We start from the raw sequence: 17,823 nt of genomic DNA on the forward strand, positions 1-17,823 counted from the left end.
ATATAGGGTACTGTGTTTCATGTTGTAGTGTTGGTCTATATAGGGTACTGTGTTCATGTTGTAGTGTTGGTCTATATAGGGTACTGTGTTCATGTTGTTGTAGTTGGTCTATATAGGGTACTGTGTTCATGTTTGTAGTGTTGGTCTATATAGGGTACTGTGTTCAGTTGTTGTAGTGTTGGTCTATATAGGGTACTGTGTTCATGTTGTTGTGTTGGTCTATATAGGTACTGTGTTCATGTTGTTTGTATGTTGGTCTATATAGGGTACTGTGTTCATGTTGTTGTAGTGTTGGTCTATATAGGGTACTGTGTTCATGTTGTTGTAGTGTTGGTCTATATATGGTACTGTGTTCATGTTGTGTAGTGTTGGTCTATATAGGGTACTGTGTTCATGTTGTTGTAGTGTTGGTCTATATAGGGTACTGTGTTCATGTTGTTGTAGTGTTGGTCTATAGGTACTGTGTTCATGTTGTTGTAGTGTTGGTCTATATAGGGTACTGTGTTCATGTTGTTAGTGTTGGTCTATATAGGGTACTGTTGTTCATGTTGTAGTGTTGGTCTAGATAGGGTACTGTGTTCATGTTGTTGTAGTGTTGGTCTATATAGGGTACTGTGTTCATGTTGTAGTGTTGGTCTATATAGGGTACTGTGTTCATGTTGTTGTAGTGTTGGTCTATATAGGGTACTGTGTTCATGTTGTTGTAGTGTTGGTCTATATAGGGTACTGTGTTCATGTTGTTGTAGTGTTGGTCTATATAGGGTACTGTGTTCATGTGTTGTAGTGTTGGTCTATATAGGTACTGTGTTCATGTTGTGTAGTGTTGGTCTATATAGGGTACTGTGTTCATGTTGTTGTAGTGTTGGTCTATATAGGGTACTGTGTTCATGTGTTGTAGTGTTGGTCTATAGGGTACTGTGTTCATGTTGTTGTAGTGTTGGTCTATATAGGGTACTGTGTTCATGTTGTTGTAGTGTTGGTCTATATAGGGTACTGTGTTCATGTTGTTGTAGTGTTGGTCTATATAGGGTACTGTGTTCATGTTGTTGTAGTGTTGGTCTATATAGGGTACTGTGTTCATGTTGTTGTAGTGTTGGTCTATATAGGGTACTGTGTTCATGTTGTTGTAGTGTTGGTCCTATATAGGGTACTGTGTTTCATGTTTTGTAGTGTTGGTCTATATAGGGTACTGTGTTCATGTTGTAGTGTTGGTCTATATAGGGTACTGTGTTCATGTTGTTGTAGTGTTGGTCTATATAGGGTACTGTGTTCATGTTGTTGTAGTGTTGGTCTATATAGGGTACTGTGTTCATGTTGTTGTAGTGTTGGTCTATATAGGGTACTGTGTTCATGTTGTGTAGTGTTGGTCTATATAGGGTACTGTGTTCATGTTGTTGTAGTGTTGGTCTATATAGGGTACTGTGTTCATGTTGTAGTGTTGGTCTATATAGGGTACTGTGTTCATGTTGTTGTAGTGTTGGTCTATATAGGGTACTGTGTTCATGTTGTTGTAGTGTTGGTCTATATAGGGTACTGTGTTCATGTTGTTGTAGTGTTGGTCTATATAGGGTACTGTGTTCATGTTGTTGTAGTGTTGGTCTATATAGGGTACTGTGTTCATGTTGTTGTAGTGTTGGGTCTATATAGGGTACTGTGTTCATGTTGTTGTAGTGTTGGTCTATATAGGGTACTGTGTTCATGTTGTTGTAGTGTTGGTCTATATAGGGTACTGTGTTCATGTTGTTGTAGTGTTGGTCTATATAGGGTACTGTGTTCATGTTGTTGTAGTGTTGGTCTATATAGGGTACTGTGTTCATGTTGTGTAGTGTTGGTCTATATAGGGTACTGTGTTCATGTTGTTGTAGTGTTGGTCTATATAGGGTACTGTGTTCATGTTGTTGTAGTGTTGGTCTATATAGGGTACTGTGTTCATGTTGTTGTAGTGTTGGTCTATATAGGGTACTGTGTTCATGTTGTTGTAGTGTTGGTCTATATAGGGTACTGTGTTCATGTTGTTGTAGTGTTGGTCTATATAGGGTACTGTGTTCATGTTGTTGTAGTGTTGGTCTATATAGGGTACTGTGTTCATGTTGTTGTAGTGTTGGTCTATATAGGGTACTGTGTTCATGTTGTTGTAGTGTTGGTCTATATAGGGTACTGTGTTCATGTTGTGTAGTGTTGGTCTATATAGGGTACTGTGTTCATGTTGTTGTAGTGTTGGTCTATATAGGGTACTGTGTTCATGTTGTTGTAGTGTTGGTCTATATAGGGTACTGTGTTCATGTTGTTGTAGTGTTGGTCTATATAGGGTACTGTGTTCATGTTGTAGTGTTGGTCTATATAGGGTACTGTGTTCATGTTGTGTAGTGTTGGTCTATATAGGGTACTGTGTTCATGTTGTAGTGTTGGTCTATATAGGGTACTGTGTTCATTGTTGTAGTGTTGGTCTATATAGGGTACTGTGTTCATGTTTGTAGTGTTGGTCTATATAGGGTACTGTGTTCATGTTGTGTAGTGTTGGTCTATATAGGGTACTGTGTTCATGTTGTTGTAGTGTTGGTCTATATAGGGTACTGTGTTCATGTTGTTGTAGTGTTGGTCTATATAGGGTACTGTGTTCATGTTGTTGTAGTGTTGGTCTATATAGGGTACTGTGTTCATGTTGTTGTAGTGTTGGTCTATATAGGGTACTGTGTTCATGTTGTTGTAGTGTTGGTCTATATAGGGTACTGTGTTCATGTTGTTGTAGTGTTGGTCTATATAGGGTACTGTGTTCATGTTGTAGTGTTGGTCTATATAGGGTACTGTGTTCATGTTTTTGTAGTGTTGGTCTATATAGGGTACTGTGTTCATGTTGTTGTAGTGTTGGTCTATATAGGGTACTGTGTTCATGTTGTTGTAGTGTTGGTCTATATAGGGTACTGTGTTCATGTTGTTGTAGTGTTGGTCTATATAGGGTACTGTGGTCATGTTGTTGTAGTGTTGGTCTATATAGGGTACTGTGGTCATGTTGTTGTAGTGTTGGTCTATATAGGGTACTGTGTTCATGTTGTTGTAGTGTTGGTCTATATAGGGTACTGTGTTCATGTTGTTTAGTGTTGGTCTATATAGGGTACTGTGTTCATGTTGTTGTAGTGTTGGTCTATATAGGGTACTGTGTTCATGTTGTTTTAGTGTTGGTCTATATAGGGTACTGTGTTCATGTTGTTGTAGTGTTGGTCTATATAGGGTACTGTGTTCATGTTGTTGTAGTGTTGGTCTATATAGGGTACTGTGTTCATGTTGTTGTAGTGTTGGTCTATATAGGGTACTGTGTTCATGTTGTTGTAGTGTTGGTCTATATAGGGTACTGTGTTCATGTTGTTGTAGTGTTGGTCTATATAGGGTACTGTGTTCATGTTGTTGTAGTGTTGGTCTATACAGGGTACTGTGGTCATGTTGTTGTAGTGTTGGTCTATATAGGGTACTGTGGTCATGTTGTTGTAGTGTTGGTCTATATAGGGTACTGTGTTCATGTTGTAGTGTTGGTCTATATAGGGTACTGTGTTCATGTTGTAGTGTTGGTCTATATAGGGTACTGTGTTCATGTTTGTTGTAGTGTTGGTCTATATAGGGTACTGTGTTCATGTTGTTGTAGTGTTGGTCTATATAGGGTACTGTGTTCATGTTGTGTAGTGTTGGTCTATATAGGGTACTGTGTTCATGTTGTAGTGTTGGTCTATATAGGGTACTGTGTTCATGTTGTTGTAGTGTTGGTCTATACAGGGTACTGTGTTCATGTTGTAGTGTTGGTCTATACAGGGTACTGTGTTCATGTTGTAGTGTTGGTCTATATAGGGTACTGTGTTCATGTTGTAGTGTTGGTCTATATAGGGTACTGTGTTCATGTTGTAGTGTTGGTCTATATAGGGTACTGTGTTCATGTTGTTGTAGTGTTGGTCTATATAGGGTACTGTGTTCATGTTGTTGTAGTGTTGGTCTATATAGGGTACTGTGTTCATGTTGTTGTAGTGTTGGTCTATATAGGGTACTGTGTTCATGTGTTGTAGTGTTGGTCTATATAGGGTACTGTGTTCATGTTGTAGTTGGTCTATATAGGGTACTGTGTTCATGTGTTGTAGTGTTGTCTATATAGGGTACTGTGTTCATGTTGTAGTGTTGGTCTATATAGGGTACTGTGTTCATGTTGTAGTGTTTGGTCTATATAGGGTACTGTGTTCATGTTGTAGTGTTTGTCTATATAGGGTACTGTGTTCATGTTGTAGGTTGTCTATAGGGTACTGTGTTGGTCTATATAGGGTACTGTGTTCATGTTGTAGTGTTGGTCTATATAGGGTACTGTGTTCATGTTGTTGTAGTGTTGGTCTATATAGGGTACTGTGTTCATGTTGTTGTAGTGTTGGTCTATATAGGGTACTGTGTTCATGTTGTAGTGTTGGTCTATATAGGGTACTGTGTTCATGTTGTAGTGTTGGTCTATATAGGGTACTGTGTTCATGTTGTAGTGTTGGTCTATATAGGGTACTGTGTTCATGTTGTTGTAGTGTTGGTCTATATAGGGAAATGTGTTCATGTTGTTTTAGTGATGGTCGATATAGGGTACTGTGTTCATGTTGTTTTAGTGTTGGTCGATATAGGGTACTGTGTTCATGTTGTTGTAGTGTTGGTCTATATAGGGTACTGTGTTCATGTTGTTGTAGTGTTGGTCGATATAGGGTACTGTGTTCATGTTGTTGTAGTGTTGGTCGATATAGGGTACTGTGTTCATGTTGTTGTAGTGTTGGTCGATATAGGGTACTGTGTTCATGTTGTTGTAGTGTTGGTCTATATAGGGTACTGTGTTCATGTTGTTGTAGTGTTGGTCTATATAGGGTACTGTGTTCATGTTGTTGTAGTGTTGGTCGATATAGGGTACTGTGTTCATGTTGTTGTAGTGTTGGTCGATATAGGGTACTGTGTTCATGTTGTTGTAGTGTTGGTCGATATAGGGTACTGTGTTCATGTTGTTGTAGTGTTGGTCTATATAGGGTACTGTGGTCATGTTGTTGTAGTGTTGGTCTATATAGGGTACTGTGTTCATGTTGTAGTGTTGGTCTATATAGGGTACTGTGTTCATGTTGTAGTGTTGGTCTATATAGGGTACTGTGTTCATGTTGTTGTAGTGTTGGTCTATATAGGGTACTGTGGTCATGTTGTTGTAGTGTTGGTCTATATAGGGTACTGTGTTCATGTTGTAGTGTTGGTCTATATAGGGTACTGTGTTCATGTTGTTGTAGTGTTGGTCTATATAGGGTACTGTGTTCATGTTGTAGTGTTGGTCTATATAGGGTACTGTGTTCATGTTGTAGTGTTGGTCTATATAGGGTACTGTGTTCATGTTGTTGTAGTGTTGGTCTATATAGGGTACTGTGTTCATGTTGTAGTGTTGGTCTATATTGGGTACTGTGTTCATGTTGTAGTGTTGGTCTATATAGGGTACTGTGTTCATGTTGTTGTAGTGTTGGTCTATATAGGGTACTGTGTTCATGTTGTAGTGTTGGTCTATATAGGGTACTGTGTTCATGTTGTAGTGTTGGTCTATATAGGGTACTGTGTTCATGTTGTAGTGTTGGTCTATATAGGGTACTGTGTTCATGTTGTTGTAGTGTGTGTTGGTCTATATATGGGTACTGTGTTCATGTTGTAGTGTTGGTCTATATAGGGTACTGTGTTCATGTTGTTGTAGTGTTGGTCTATATAGGGTACTGTGTTCATGTTGTAGTGTTGGTCTATATAGGGTACTGTGTTCATGTTGTAGTGTTGGTCTATATAGGGTATTGTGTTCATGTTCTAGAGGGCTGCTGGTTTGTAGTTCAATGTTGGCTATTGTGTTAGGAAATACTGAGGAGATTGGGTCAGCATGTGTGCAGTGGGGTAATAAGCTCTAGTGTAGTATAAATACAGTAGAGTACACAGACTGATGGGTAAACACATACTTTTTGAGCAAACAGTGTTATTTTTAGACAAACTTCAAGGAGTAGGTCATTCTAGGAGTTTGTCTGATGGGAATCTGTGATGTCATCAGCCTCCCCTCTTGCTTGAGGACCAATACGGGAGCAACAGAGAACAAAATAGGAAAGGCCCACCCCCCCACTTGTGCTCTATCATGACCTACCTGGACCACCTATTGAGATGTGCCTTTTGTTCAGGAAATCGGGTGTTAAATGAGGTAAAAAGAGACTGGAGTGGCACTTTAAATGCTGTCATCATGTTTGCTGTTATCCATCTTCAGGCCCTACTTTGTTATAGAGGAGCAAGACACACACACACACACACACACACCCACATGCACAAACACATACACACACATATACACACACATATATATATATATATATATATATATATATATATATATATATATACCAAGACATAGTAACACTTTTTGGCACGGGTTGAGGAATCTGGCTCTATTTGTGTGTCCCTCCCCCTCTCTTCTGTCTCTTTCATGTGAATGGCTGTTTTGTGTTACTCTGTTGCTGTGCTCCGCCAGACAGGAAGCTGCAGGGTTTGTGATCTGATCTCTCTGAAGATTCTCTTGACTTCTCTGACCCAATAAAAGTATGTTTGTTTAGGCAGCTAATTTGATCCTGTTCCCTGGCAGATGCTGCTGCTTGATCAGCTTGCAGTGCAGTAATATAACAAACCAGTAAACAAGAAACTTCTCTTGAAAGTCACATTTTTGTTGATACTCTGAGAAAGTTTGGCTTAAGTTGAGACTTATTAAAATACACTATTTATACAGAAGTATGTGGACACCCCTTCAAATTAGTGGATGTGGCTATTTCAGCCACACCTGTTGCTGACAGGTATAACAAAAATTCAGCACACAGATATGCAATCTCCATAAACAAACAGGAGCTTCATGAAATGGGTTTCCATGGCTGAGCAGCCGCACACAAGCCTAAGATCATGCGCAATGCCAAGCGTTGACTGGAGTGGTGTAAAGCTCGCCGCCATTGGACTATGAAGAAGTGGAATCATGTTCTCTGGAGTGATGAATCACGCTTCACCATCTGGCAGTCTGACGGACGAATTTAGTTTTAACGGATGCCCAGAGAACGCTACCTGCCCGAATGCATAGTGCCAACTGTAAAGTTTGGTGGAGGAGGAATAATGGTCTGGGGTTGTTTTTCATGGTTCAGGCCGCTTAGTTCCAGTGAAGGGAAATCTTAACTCTACAGTATACAATGACATTCCAGACAATTCTGTGCTTCCAACTTTGTGGCAATAGTTTGGGGAAAGCCCTTTCCTGTTTCAGTATGACAATGCCCCCGTGCACAAAGCGAGGTGCATACAGACATTTTTTGTCAATCGGCCTACATCAGTACCCGACCTCACTAATTGAAGCAAGTCCCCGCAGCAATGTTCCAACATCTAGTGGAAAGCCTTCCTAGAAGAATGGAGGCTGTTAAATCAGCAAAGTAGGGAACAACTCCATATTAATGCCTATGATTCAGGAATGAGATGTTCGACGAGCAGGTGTCCACATACTTTTGGTCATGTAGTGTAGATGTACAATGTGCCGTTGACAACATTAGGCCTACTAAGAGCACACAGTTACACTTAAGTGAAACGATTAGAACCATGTTAGTAATACAGCAGAATGAACAGTTTAATCTGATATCCAGTCTGACACAGTCATATAGGGAATGGGATTTTATGCCAGGCCTTACATTATTATTATTCTCATGTGAGCTCACTCTCACTCTTCACACACAGACTAGAGGAGACTAGGTTAACCCTTTAAAGTCTCCATCTATCAGTGGGCTCTGACAGGTGTCTGACAGGTGTCTGACAGGTGTCTGACAGGTGTCTGACAGGTGTCTGACAGGTGTCTGACAGGTGTCTGACAGGTGTCTGACAGGTGTCTGACAGGTGTCTGACAGGTGTCTGACAGGTGTCTGAGAGCCCAGAACACTCTTTCTGTGTTTCATAATACTTCATCACCCAGAATCCCTCAGATTTTAAACTGTATCAACCCTACCTCTCTCGCTCTTCGTCTCTCTCGCTCTGTTGCTCTGTTGCTCTCGCTCTGTTGCTCTCGCTCTGTTGCTCTGTTGGTCTCGCTCTGTTGCTCTCGCTCTGTTGTTCTCGCTCTGTTGCTCTGTTGCTCTCGCTCTGTTGCTCTGTTGCTCTCGCTCTGTTGCTTTCACTCTGTTGCTCTGTTGCTCTCGCTCTGTTGCTCTCGCTCTGTTGCTTTCACCCTGTTGCTCTCGCTCTGTTGCTTTCACTCTGTTGCTCTCGCTCTGTTGCTCTGTTGCTTTCGCTCTGTTGCTCTCGCTCTGTTGCTCTCGCTCTGTTGCTCTCGCTCTGTTGCTCTCGCTCTGTTGCTCTGTTGCTCTCGCTCTGTTGCTCTCGCTCTGTTGCTCTCGCTCTGTTGCTTTCACTCTGTTGCTCTCGCTCTGTTGCTTTCACTCTTGCTCTCGCTCGGTTGCTCTGTTGCTCTGTTGCTCTCACACTTGCTCTGTTGCTCTGTTGCTCTCACTCTGTTGCTCTGTTGCTCTCGCTCTGTTGCTCTGTTGCTCTCGCTCTGTTGCTCTCGCTCTGTTGCTCTCGCTCTGTTGCTCTCGCTCTGTTGCTCTCACTCTGTTGCTCTCGCTCTGTTGCTCTGTTGCTCTCGCTCTGTTGCTCTCGCTCTGTTGCTCTCGCTCTGTTGCTCTGTTGCTCTCGCTCTGTTGCTCTCACTCTGTTGCTCTGTTGTTCTCGCTCTGTTGCTTTCACTCTGTTGCTCTCGCTCTGTTGCTCTCGCTCTGTTGCTTTCGCTCTGTTGCTCTCGCTCTGTTGCTTTCGCTCTGTTGCTCTCGCTCTGTTGCTTTCACTCTGTTGCTCTCGCTCTGTTGCTTTCACTCTGTTGCTCTCGCTCGGTTGCTCTGTTGCTCTCACTCTTGCTCTGTTGCTCTGTTGCTCTCACTCTGTTGCTCTGTTGCTCTCGCTCTGTTGCTCTGTTGCTCTCGCTCTGTTGCTCTGTTGCTCTCGCTCTGTTGCTCTCACTCTTGCTCTGTTGCTCTCGCTCTGTTGCTCTGTTGCTCTCGCTCTGTTGCTCTCACTCTTGCTCTGTTGCTCTCGCTCTGTTGCTCTCGCTCTGTTGCTCTGTTGCTCTCGCTCTGTTGCTCTCGCTCTGTTGCTCTCGCTCTGTTGCTCTCGCTCTGTTGCTCTCGCTCTGTTGTTCTCGCTCTGTTGCTCTCGCTCTGTTGCTCTCGCTCTGTTGCTTTCGCTCTGTTGCTCTCGCTCTGTTGCTCTCGCTCTGTTGCTCTCGCTCTGTTGCTCTCGCTCTGTTGCTCTCGCTCTGTTGCTCTGTTGCTCTCGCTCTGTTGCTCTCGCTCTGTTGCTCTCGCTCTGTTGCTCTGTTGCTCTCGCTCTGTTGCTCTCGCTCTGTTGCTCTCGCTCTGTTGCTCTGTTGCTCTCGCTCTGTTGCTCTCGCTCTGTTGCTCTCACTCTGTTGCTCTGTTGTTCTCGCTCTGTTGCTCTCGCTCTGTTGCTTTCACTCTGTTGCTCTGTTGCTCTCGCTCTGTTGCTCTCGCTCTGTTGCTCTCGCTCTGTTGCTCTCGCTCTGTTGCTTTCACTCTGTTGCTCTCGCTCTGTTGCTTTCACTCTGTTGCTCTCGCTCGGTTGCTCTGTTGCTCTCACTCTTGCTCTGTTGCTCTGTTGCTCTCACTCTGTTGCTCTGTTGCTCTCGCTCTGTTTCTCTGTTGCTCTCGCTCTGTTGCTCTGTTGCTCTCGCTCTGTTGCTCTCACTCTTGCTCTGTTGCTCTGTTGCTCTCGCTCTGTTGCTCTCGCTCTGTTGCTCTCGCTCTGTTGCTCTGTTGCTCTCGCTCTGTTGCTCTCGCTCTGTTGCTCTCGCTCTGTTGCTCTCGCTCTGTTGCTCTCGCTCTGTTGCTCTGTTGCTCTGTTGCTCTGTTGCTCTGTTGCTCTCACTCTTGCTCTGTTGCTCTGTTGCTCTCACTCTGTTGCTCTCGCTCTGTTGCTCTCGCTCTGTTGCTCTCACTCTTGCTCTGTTGCTCTCGCTCTGTTGCTCTCGCTCTGTTGCTCTCGCTCTGTTGCGCTCGCTCTGTTGCTCTCACTCTGTTGCTCTGTTGCTCTCGCTCTGTTGTTCTCGCTCTGTTGCTCTATTGCTCTCGCTCTGTTGCTCTCGCTCTGTTGCGCTCGCTCTGTTGCTCTCGCTCTGTTGCTCTCGCTCTGTTGCGCTCGCTCTGTTGCTCTCGCTCTGTTGCTCTGTTGCTCTCGCTCTGTTGCTCTCGCTCTGTTGCTCTGTTGCTCTGTTGCTCTCGCTCTGTTGCTCTCGCTCTGTTGCTCTCGCTCTGTTGCTCTGTTGCTCTCGCTCGGTTGCTCTGTTGCTCTCACTCTTGCTCTGTTGCGCTGTTGCTCTCACTCTGTTGCTCTCGCTCTGTTGCTCTCGCTCTGTTGCTCTCACTCTTGCTCTGTTGCTCTCGCTCTGTTGCTCTCGCTCTGTTGCGCTCGCTCTGTTGCTCTCACTCTGTTGCTCTGTTGCTCTCGCTCTGTTGTTCTCGCTCTGTTGCTCTATTGCTCTCGCTCTGTTGCTCTCGCTCTGTTGCGCTCGCTCTGTTGCTCTCGCTCTGTTGCTCTGTTGCTCTCGCTCTGTTGCGCTCGCTCTGTTGCTCTCACTCTGTTGCTCTGTTGCTCTCGCTCTGTTGTTCTCGCTCTGTTGCTCTATTGCTCTCGCTCTGTTGCTCTCGCTCTGTTGCGCTCGCTCTGTTGCTCTCGCTCTGTTGCTCTGTTGCTCTCGCTCTGTTGCTCTCGCTCTGTTGCTCTCGCTCTGTTGCTCTCACTCTGTTGCTCTCACTCTGTTGCTCTGTTGCTCTCGCTCTGTTGCTTTCACTCTGTTGCTCTGTTGCTCTCGCTCTGTTGCTCTCGCTCTGTTGCTTTCGCTCTGTTGCTCTCGCTCTGTTGCTTTCGCTCTGTTGCTTTCGCTCTGTTGCTCTCGCTCTGTTGCTTTCACTCTGTTGCTCTCGCTCTGTTGCTTTCACTCTGTTGCTCTCGCTCGGTTGCTCTGTTGCTCTGTTGCTCTCACTCTTGCTCTGTTGCTCTGTTGCTCTCACTCTGTTGCTCTCGCTCTGTTGCTCTCACTCTTGCTCTGTTGCTCTCGCTCTGTTGCTCTGTTGCTCTCGCTCTGTTGCTCTCGCTCTGTTGCTCTCGCTCTGTTGCTCTGTTGCTCTCGCTCGGTTGCTCTGTTGCTCTCACTCTTGCTCTGTTGCTGTCACTCTGTTGCTCTCGCTCTGTTGCTCTCGCTCTGTTGCTCTCACTCTTGCTCTGTTGCTCTCGCTCTGTTGCTCTGTTGCTCTCGCTCTGTTGCTCTCGCTCTGTTGCTCTCGCTCTGTTGCTCTGTTGCTCTCGCTCTGTTGCTCTCGCTCTGTTGCTCTGTTGCTCTCGCTCTGTCGCTCTCGCTCTGTTGCTCTATTGCTCTCGCTCTGTTGCTCTCGCTCTGTTGCGCTCGCTCTGTTGCTCTCACTCTGTTGCTCTGTTGCTCTCGCTCTGTTGTTCTCGCTCTGTTGCTCTCGCTCTGTTGCTTTCGCTCTGTTGCTTTCGCTCTGTTGCTTTCGCTCTGTTGCTTTCGCTCTGTTGCTCTCGCTCTGTTGCTCTCGCTCTGTTGCTTTCACTCTGTTGCTCTCGCTCGGTTGCTCTGTTGCTCTCACTCTTGCTCTGTTGCTCTGTTGCTCTCACTCTGTTGCTCTGTTGCTCTCGCTCTGTTGCTCTGTTGCTCTCGCTCTGTTGCTCTCACTCTTGCTCTGTTGCTCTCGCTCTGTTGCTCTCGCTCTGTTGCTCTCGCTCTGTTGCTCTGTTGCTCTCGCTCGGTTGCTCTGTTGCTCTCGCTCGGTTGCTCTGTTGCTCTCGCTCTGTTGCTCTTGCTCTGTTGCTCTCACTCTGTTGCTCTTGCTCTGTTGCTCTCACTCTTGCTCTGTTGCTCTCGCTCTGTTGCTCTCACTCTGTTGCTCTGTTGCTCTCACTCTGTTGCTCTGTTGCTCTCGCTCTCTTGCTCTGTTGCTCTCGCTCTGTTGCTCTCGCTCTGTTGCTCTCGCTCTGTTGCTCTGTTGCTCTCACTCTGTTGCTCTGTTGCTCTCGCTCTGTTGCTCTCGCTCTGTTGCTCTCACTCTTGCTCTGTTGCTCTCGCTCTGTTGCTCTGTTGCTCTCGCTCTGTTGCTCTCGCTCTGTTGCTCTCGCTCTGTTGCTCTGTTGCTCTCGCTCGGTTGCTCTGTTGCTCTCACTCTTGCTCTGTTGCTCTGTTGCTGTCACTCTGTTGCTCTCGCTCTGTTGCTCTCGCTCTGTTGCTCTCACTCTTGCTCTGTTGCTCTCGCTCTGTTGCTCTGTTGCTCTCGCTCTGTTGCTCTCGCTCTGTTGCTCTCGCTCTGTTGCTCTGTTGCTCTCGCTCTGTTGCTCTCGCTCTGTTGCTCTGTTGCTCTCGCTCTGTCGCTCTCACTCTGTTGCTCTGTTGCTCTCGCTCTGTTGTTCTCGCTCTGTTGCTCTCGCTCTGTTGCTTTCGCTCTGTTGCTTTCGCTCTGTTGCTCTCGCTCTGTTGCTCTCGCTCTGTTGCTCTCGCTCTGTTGCTTTCGCTCTGTTGCTCTCGCTCTGTTGCTCTCGCTCTGTTGCTTTCACTCTGTTGCTCTCGCTCGGTTGCTCTGTTGCTCTCACTCTTGCTCTGTTGCTCTCACTCTGTTGCTCTCGCTCTGTTGCTCTGTTGCTCTCGCTCTGTTGCTCTCACTCTTGCTCTGTTGCTCTCGCTCTGTTGCTCTGTTGCTCTCGCTCTGTTGCTCTCGCTCTGTTGCTCTTGCTCTGTTGCTCTCACTCTGTTGCTCTTGCTCTGTTGCTCTCACTCTTGCTCTGTTGCTCTCGCTCTGTTGCTCTCACTCTGTTGCTCTGTTGCTCTCACTCTGTTGCTCTGTTGCTCTCGCTCTGTTGCTCTCGCTCTCTTGCTCTGTTGCTCTCGCTCTGTTGCTCTCGCTCTGTTGCTCTCGCTCTGTTGCTCTCGCTCTGTTGCTCTGTTGCTCTCGCTCTGTTGCTCTGTTACTCTGTTGCTCTGTTGCTCTCACTCTGTTGCTCTGTTGCTCTCGCTCTGTTGCTCTCGCTTACTCGCCCTCTTTCTCTAATATTAATCCTACCTACTGTTTGTAATACAGACGTGTCTCATCCTCTCCTCTGTAGTGTTGGCAGATAACCTGAAGTCCAACCCAGGCATCAAGTGGCAGTACTTCAGCTCAGAGGAGGGCATCTTCACTGTGTTCCCCGCCCACAAGTTCCACTGCAAGGGCAACTACGAGCACCGCAGCAGGTACAGTACAACTAAATGACTAAAATGTTACACTTCCAGACCAGCAATACAATCACACACATCACCTAAATTAACAGTATAATCAACTAGCCCTAAACGTATGTGCAAGAATGGAGAAATTATTGTTACATAAATCATCAATCAATCAAATGTATTTATAAAGCCCGTCTTACATCAGCTGATATCTCAAAGTGCTGTACAAAAAACCCCACACAGCAAGCAATGCACATGTAGAAGTATGGTGGCTAGGAAAAACTCCCTAGAAAGGCCAGAACCTATGAAGAAACCTAGAGAGGAACCAGGCTATTATAACAGAGATTATAACAGAACATGGCCAAGATGTTCAAATGTTCATAGATGACAGCAGGGTCAAATAATAATAATCACAGTAGTTGTGGAGGGTGCAGCAAGTCAGCACCTCAGGAGTAAATGTCAGTTGGCTTTTCATAGCCGATCATTCAGAGTATCTCTACCGCTCCTGCTGTCACTAGGGAGTTGAAAACAGCAGGTCTGGGACAGGTAGCACATCCGGTGAACAGGTCAGGGTTCCATAGCCGCAGGCAGAACAGTTGAAACTGGAGCAGCAGCACGGCCAGGTGGACTGGGGACAGCAAGGAGTCATCATGCCAGGTAGTCCTGAGGCATGGTCCTAGGGCTCAGGTCCTCCGAGAGAGAAAGAAAGAGAGAATTAGAGAGAGCATACTTAAATTCACACAGGACACCAGATAAGACAGGAGAAGTACTTCAGATATAACAGACTGACCCTTGCCCCCGACACATAAACTAATGCAGCATAAATACTAGAGGCTGAGACAGGAGGGGTCAGGAGATACTGTGGCCCCATCCGATGATACCCCGGACAGGGCCAAACAGGCAGGATATAACCCCACCCACTTTGCCAAAGCACAGCCCCCACACCACTAGAGGGATATCTTCAACCACCAACTTACCATCCTGAGACAAGGCCGAGTATAGCCCACAAAGCTCTCCGCCACGGCACAACCCAAGTAAATCATCACTGACTGCCCATTCCTCAAACATTACGCTTTGTCTGGCCACATCAAGGATATTGTTGTTGTATATCCAAGATGGTCACCTCCTGCTAGGCAAAGAGAAAACAGAAAACAACTTCTTCTATTCCACCTCCTCCCTCTTGGTTGTTTATGTGTGGCACAGTCAGAGAGCATGTAAACATTATTCCTCCTCTCCTCCGAGGTGGTTGAGTTTTCCTCTCCTCTCTGAGACAGACACCCTGACCACACATGCCCCTGTCAGGAATGTGTTCTGGGACCAGTGAAGACCACTGGAATCTCTCACCAACTGTTGTGGTTCCTGTGGCCTAACCTGGTGAGACTTTATCTCTTTCTCTCTGTCTTTCTTTCTCCCCCCCCCCCCCCCCCCAATACTCAAAGTCCTGTTTCTGTCAACCAACCAGCTGGCATTCAGCTTTGAGAATAATGATGTCACCCTGGCTCGCCACTAAGACAAATGGGGACTTTAGGAACACACTTTCCCTGTCTGTGTCCTATTGGCATGTTACCCACAGACTACAAACCTGGAATATAGCCTAGCTAGACTAATAGGATCCCACTTTGCACAGATAGCAGTAGTAGAATCATTCAGTAGTAGACACTAGAGGGATTTGGGAATAGGAGCTTGACAAAGAGAATGGTGGTGACAGTTGGAAAATCGTTTGTGGCGATGCCTCCCAAAAGCAACAGTATTCCTGGGAAGAGGGTCTTGTGAAAACAGTGTGTGGAGGTCTCAGGGCAGCCGGAGGTAGAGGGGACTGCCCTGGGGACTCATGCCACCATGAAGCAGGGGAGATGGGGTTACCAGCCTGGAGTAGACAATGTCTGTCTGGTGTCAATAAAACACCATTCTAGTTGATGTATGTTTTTGAGTGGGAATGTATTGTTGTGAGTGTATGTTTATGTTAGTGGTGCAACGGATCACAAAACTCCCGGTTCAGATCAGATCACGGTTTAGAGTCACGGATCGCATCATTTTTCGGATCAGCAAAAAAAAAGGGACTGCCTTAAGAACAAATTCTTAAGGTAGGAACAGATCAAAATTGTCGATGAATTATCCAAGACATCCAAGACGTCTTGCCTGTGTCCTTGCTCGCAAAGGTCTCCCCGAAAAGCTCTTTCATGGCTGAATTATTTTGTGGAGGAGATACCTCTGAGTCTGCTCCTGTCGACTCTGTTCCTTGACCCTGCAAAAAAAATGACTTGATCTATTCAACAAACTAATTATTTATTTTCATATTTCATAGAACTATAATTGTGGCAGTAACATTTGATAAAAGCCATTATTCCAAATAAAACATGGATGATTCTAATAGCAATAGAGTAGACTAAGATTAGACTGCAGTATATTTATTATTTAAGTAATTCACTCACTTTTTTTTTTTTTTTTTTACCTCTTCAGTGGCCACAGTCTCAGTGGTGAGATCACTGTATGTCCTACGGTGTAGGGCAGGTTCTAGGTGAGACAGGGACTTGAACAGACAGGGTCTAGGTGAGACAGGGTCTAGGTGAGACAGGGACTAGGTGAGACAGGGTCTAGGTGAGACAGGGTCTAGGTGAGACAGGGTCTAGGTGAGACAGGGTCTAGGTGAGACAGGGTCTAGGTGAGACAGGGTCTAGGTGAGACAGGGACTAGGTGAGACAGGGACTAGGTGAGACAGGGACCTGAACAGACAGGGACTTGAACATACAGGGACCTGAACAGACAGGGACTTGAACCTTGGATCCAGTGCAGTACATCTATGAAGGTAGTCCTGTACATTAGGGGGGTATCTGGGGTTCAGGTCCTCTCTAATGGCAGCCTTGACATCTCTAGTGATGGTGCTGTCTTCCTATCTTGGGGCCATGGATTGTAGAATCCTTGTTTTCAGAGGTAGGATCATGGACACAGACGGTGCTGTTTCAGTGCTCAATAGGGCTGTGACCGTTTTGAGGGGTCTGAGCACCTGGAGGACCTCTGCTGCTTTCACGTCATCAGACAAGGTGACAATGGCTTTATGTTTTCCAGGGTCTTGTCTGTTAGTGCAGAGTATACAGCTGCCTGCTGCTCAAGATAGCTCTCCAACATGTCATACGTGGAGTTCCATCTTGTTGTGACATCGTGTATGAGCTTGTGGGTCGGTAGCTGTAGCATTTCCTGCTTGGTCTTAAGCACATGAGCGGCTGTTGTGCTTCGGTGGAAAAAGGAAACCACCTTCCTGATCCTCCCAAGGAGGCGGTCCATCTGGTTCACTGAGATTCCCCTTTGGGATGCTAAATTGATCACATGTGCAAAGCAAGCTATCTGTGACCCCAGTCCAGCTTCTATCACTGCATTTACTTGGTTCTTGGCATTATCTGTGGTGGTTGGGATATTGCTATTGGGCCTCTCTAGCTTCCACTCTGCTACTGCTCCCAGCAGTACCTGCGCCAGATTTGTGCCTGTGTGACTCTCATAGAGGGGGCGTGTCTGTAGCACCGGAGTTCACATCTCCCACTCCTCTGTGGTGTAGTGAACAGTCACAGTCACGTAGCTTTCTGTTACCCTGGAGGTCCACCCATCTGTGGTGTAGTGAGCAGTCACAGTCATGTAGCTTTCCGTTACCCTGGAGGTCCACCCGTCTGTGGTGTAGTGAGCAGTCAGTCACGTAGCTTTCCGTTGCTCTGGAGGTCCACCCGTCTGTGGTGTAGTGAGCTGTCAGTCACGTAGCTTTCCGTTGCCCTGGAGGTCCACCCGTCTGTGGTGTAGTGAGCAGTCAGTCACGTAGCTTTCTGTTACCCTGGAGATCCACCCATCTGTGGTGTAGTGAACAGTCACGTAGCTTTCTGTTACCCTGGAGGTCCACCCATCTGTGGTGTAGTGAGCAGTCACAGTCACGTAGCTTTCCGATGCCCTGGAGGTCCACTCCTCTGTATGATGGTTAAACTTTGTAATTGATCCGCGGTTCACATGTGTGCCGAACCGTGGGGGGTGATCTGTACGGATCACGGAATAACTACGGTCCGTTACACCACTAGTTTGTGTGTATGTGTGCTTTGTGTGTATGCCATGTGTGTACAGTAGGGCTGACCCCATTTAGTCGACTGGTCGATAGGCTGTTGGTCGACAGAGATTTCTTTAGTCGAGCAGTAGTAAAAAACAAAAAATATCATGGTTACTTGACACCTGTCTGATTCACGCCTGTCTGAGTGGACTGATCCATTGTGGAGGCCATGGGGATGGCACAGTCCATCAGTCTAAGACATGTGCTACTGAAATTGTATATGGTTATATTATGTAAGAACAATGGTGAAACACTAATACAGAATATATTATTTCATAACAAATGCACTTTCTCCTGCGTTGGATAGAGGTCGCTGTCCGCAGTTCTGAAACACATCAGTGTGCTGTTGAATTGGCTACTTTTCCTAGACCATGTTGCTATGTGCATAATAGCAAAGTTAACCAGCATATTGGTGTTGAGAACAATGAGGCGGAGGCAGCAGCAG

At 45.9% G+C, this 17,823-nt stretch overlaps 2 protein-coding genes across 2 annotated transcripts in view; both read left to right on the forward strand.

The window, feature by feature from the left end:
- The window catches only part of LOC120022027 (cytoplasmic dynein 1 intermediate chain 1), a 464,568-nt gene that overhangs the window by 220,386 nt on the left and 226,359 nt on the right, over positions 1-17,823 (forward strand).
- The window catches only part of LOC120021981 (VWFA and cache domain-containing protein 1-like), a 154,714-nt gene that overhangs the window by 74,331 nt on the left and 62,560 nt on the right, over positions 1-17,823 (forward strand). Inside the window, exon 5 of the mRNA XM_038965785.1 lies at positions 13,198-13,324. Within this exon, the coding sequence (XP_038821713.1) occupies positions 13,198-13,324 (127 nt within the window). The remainder of the gene's footprint in view (positions 1-13,197; positions 13,325-17,823) is intronic.

The sequence above is a fragment of the Salvelinus namaycush genome, chromosome 27 (assembly GCF_016432855.1).
Source record: "Salvelinus namaycush isolate Seneca chromosome 27, SaNama_1.0, whole genome shotgun sequence".
NCBI lineage: Eukaryota > Metazoa > Chordata > Actinopteri > Salmoniformes > Salmonidae > Salvelinus > Salvelinus namaycush.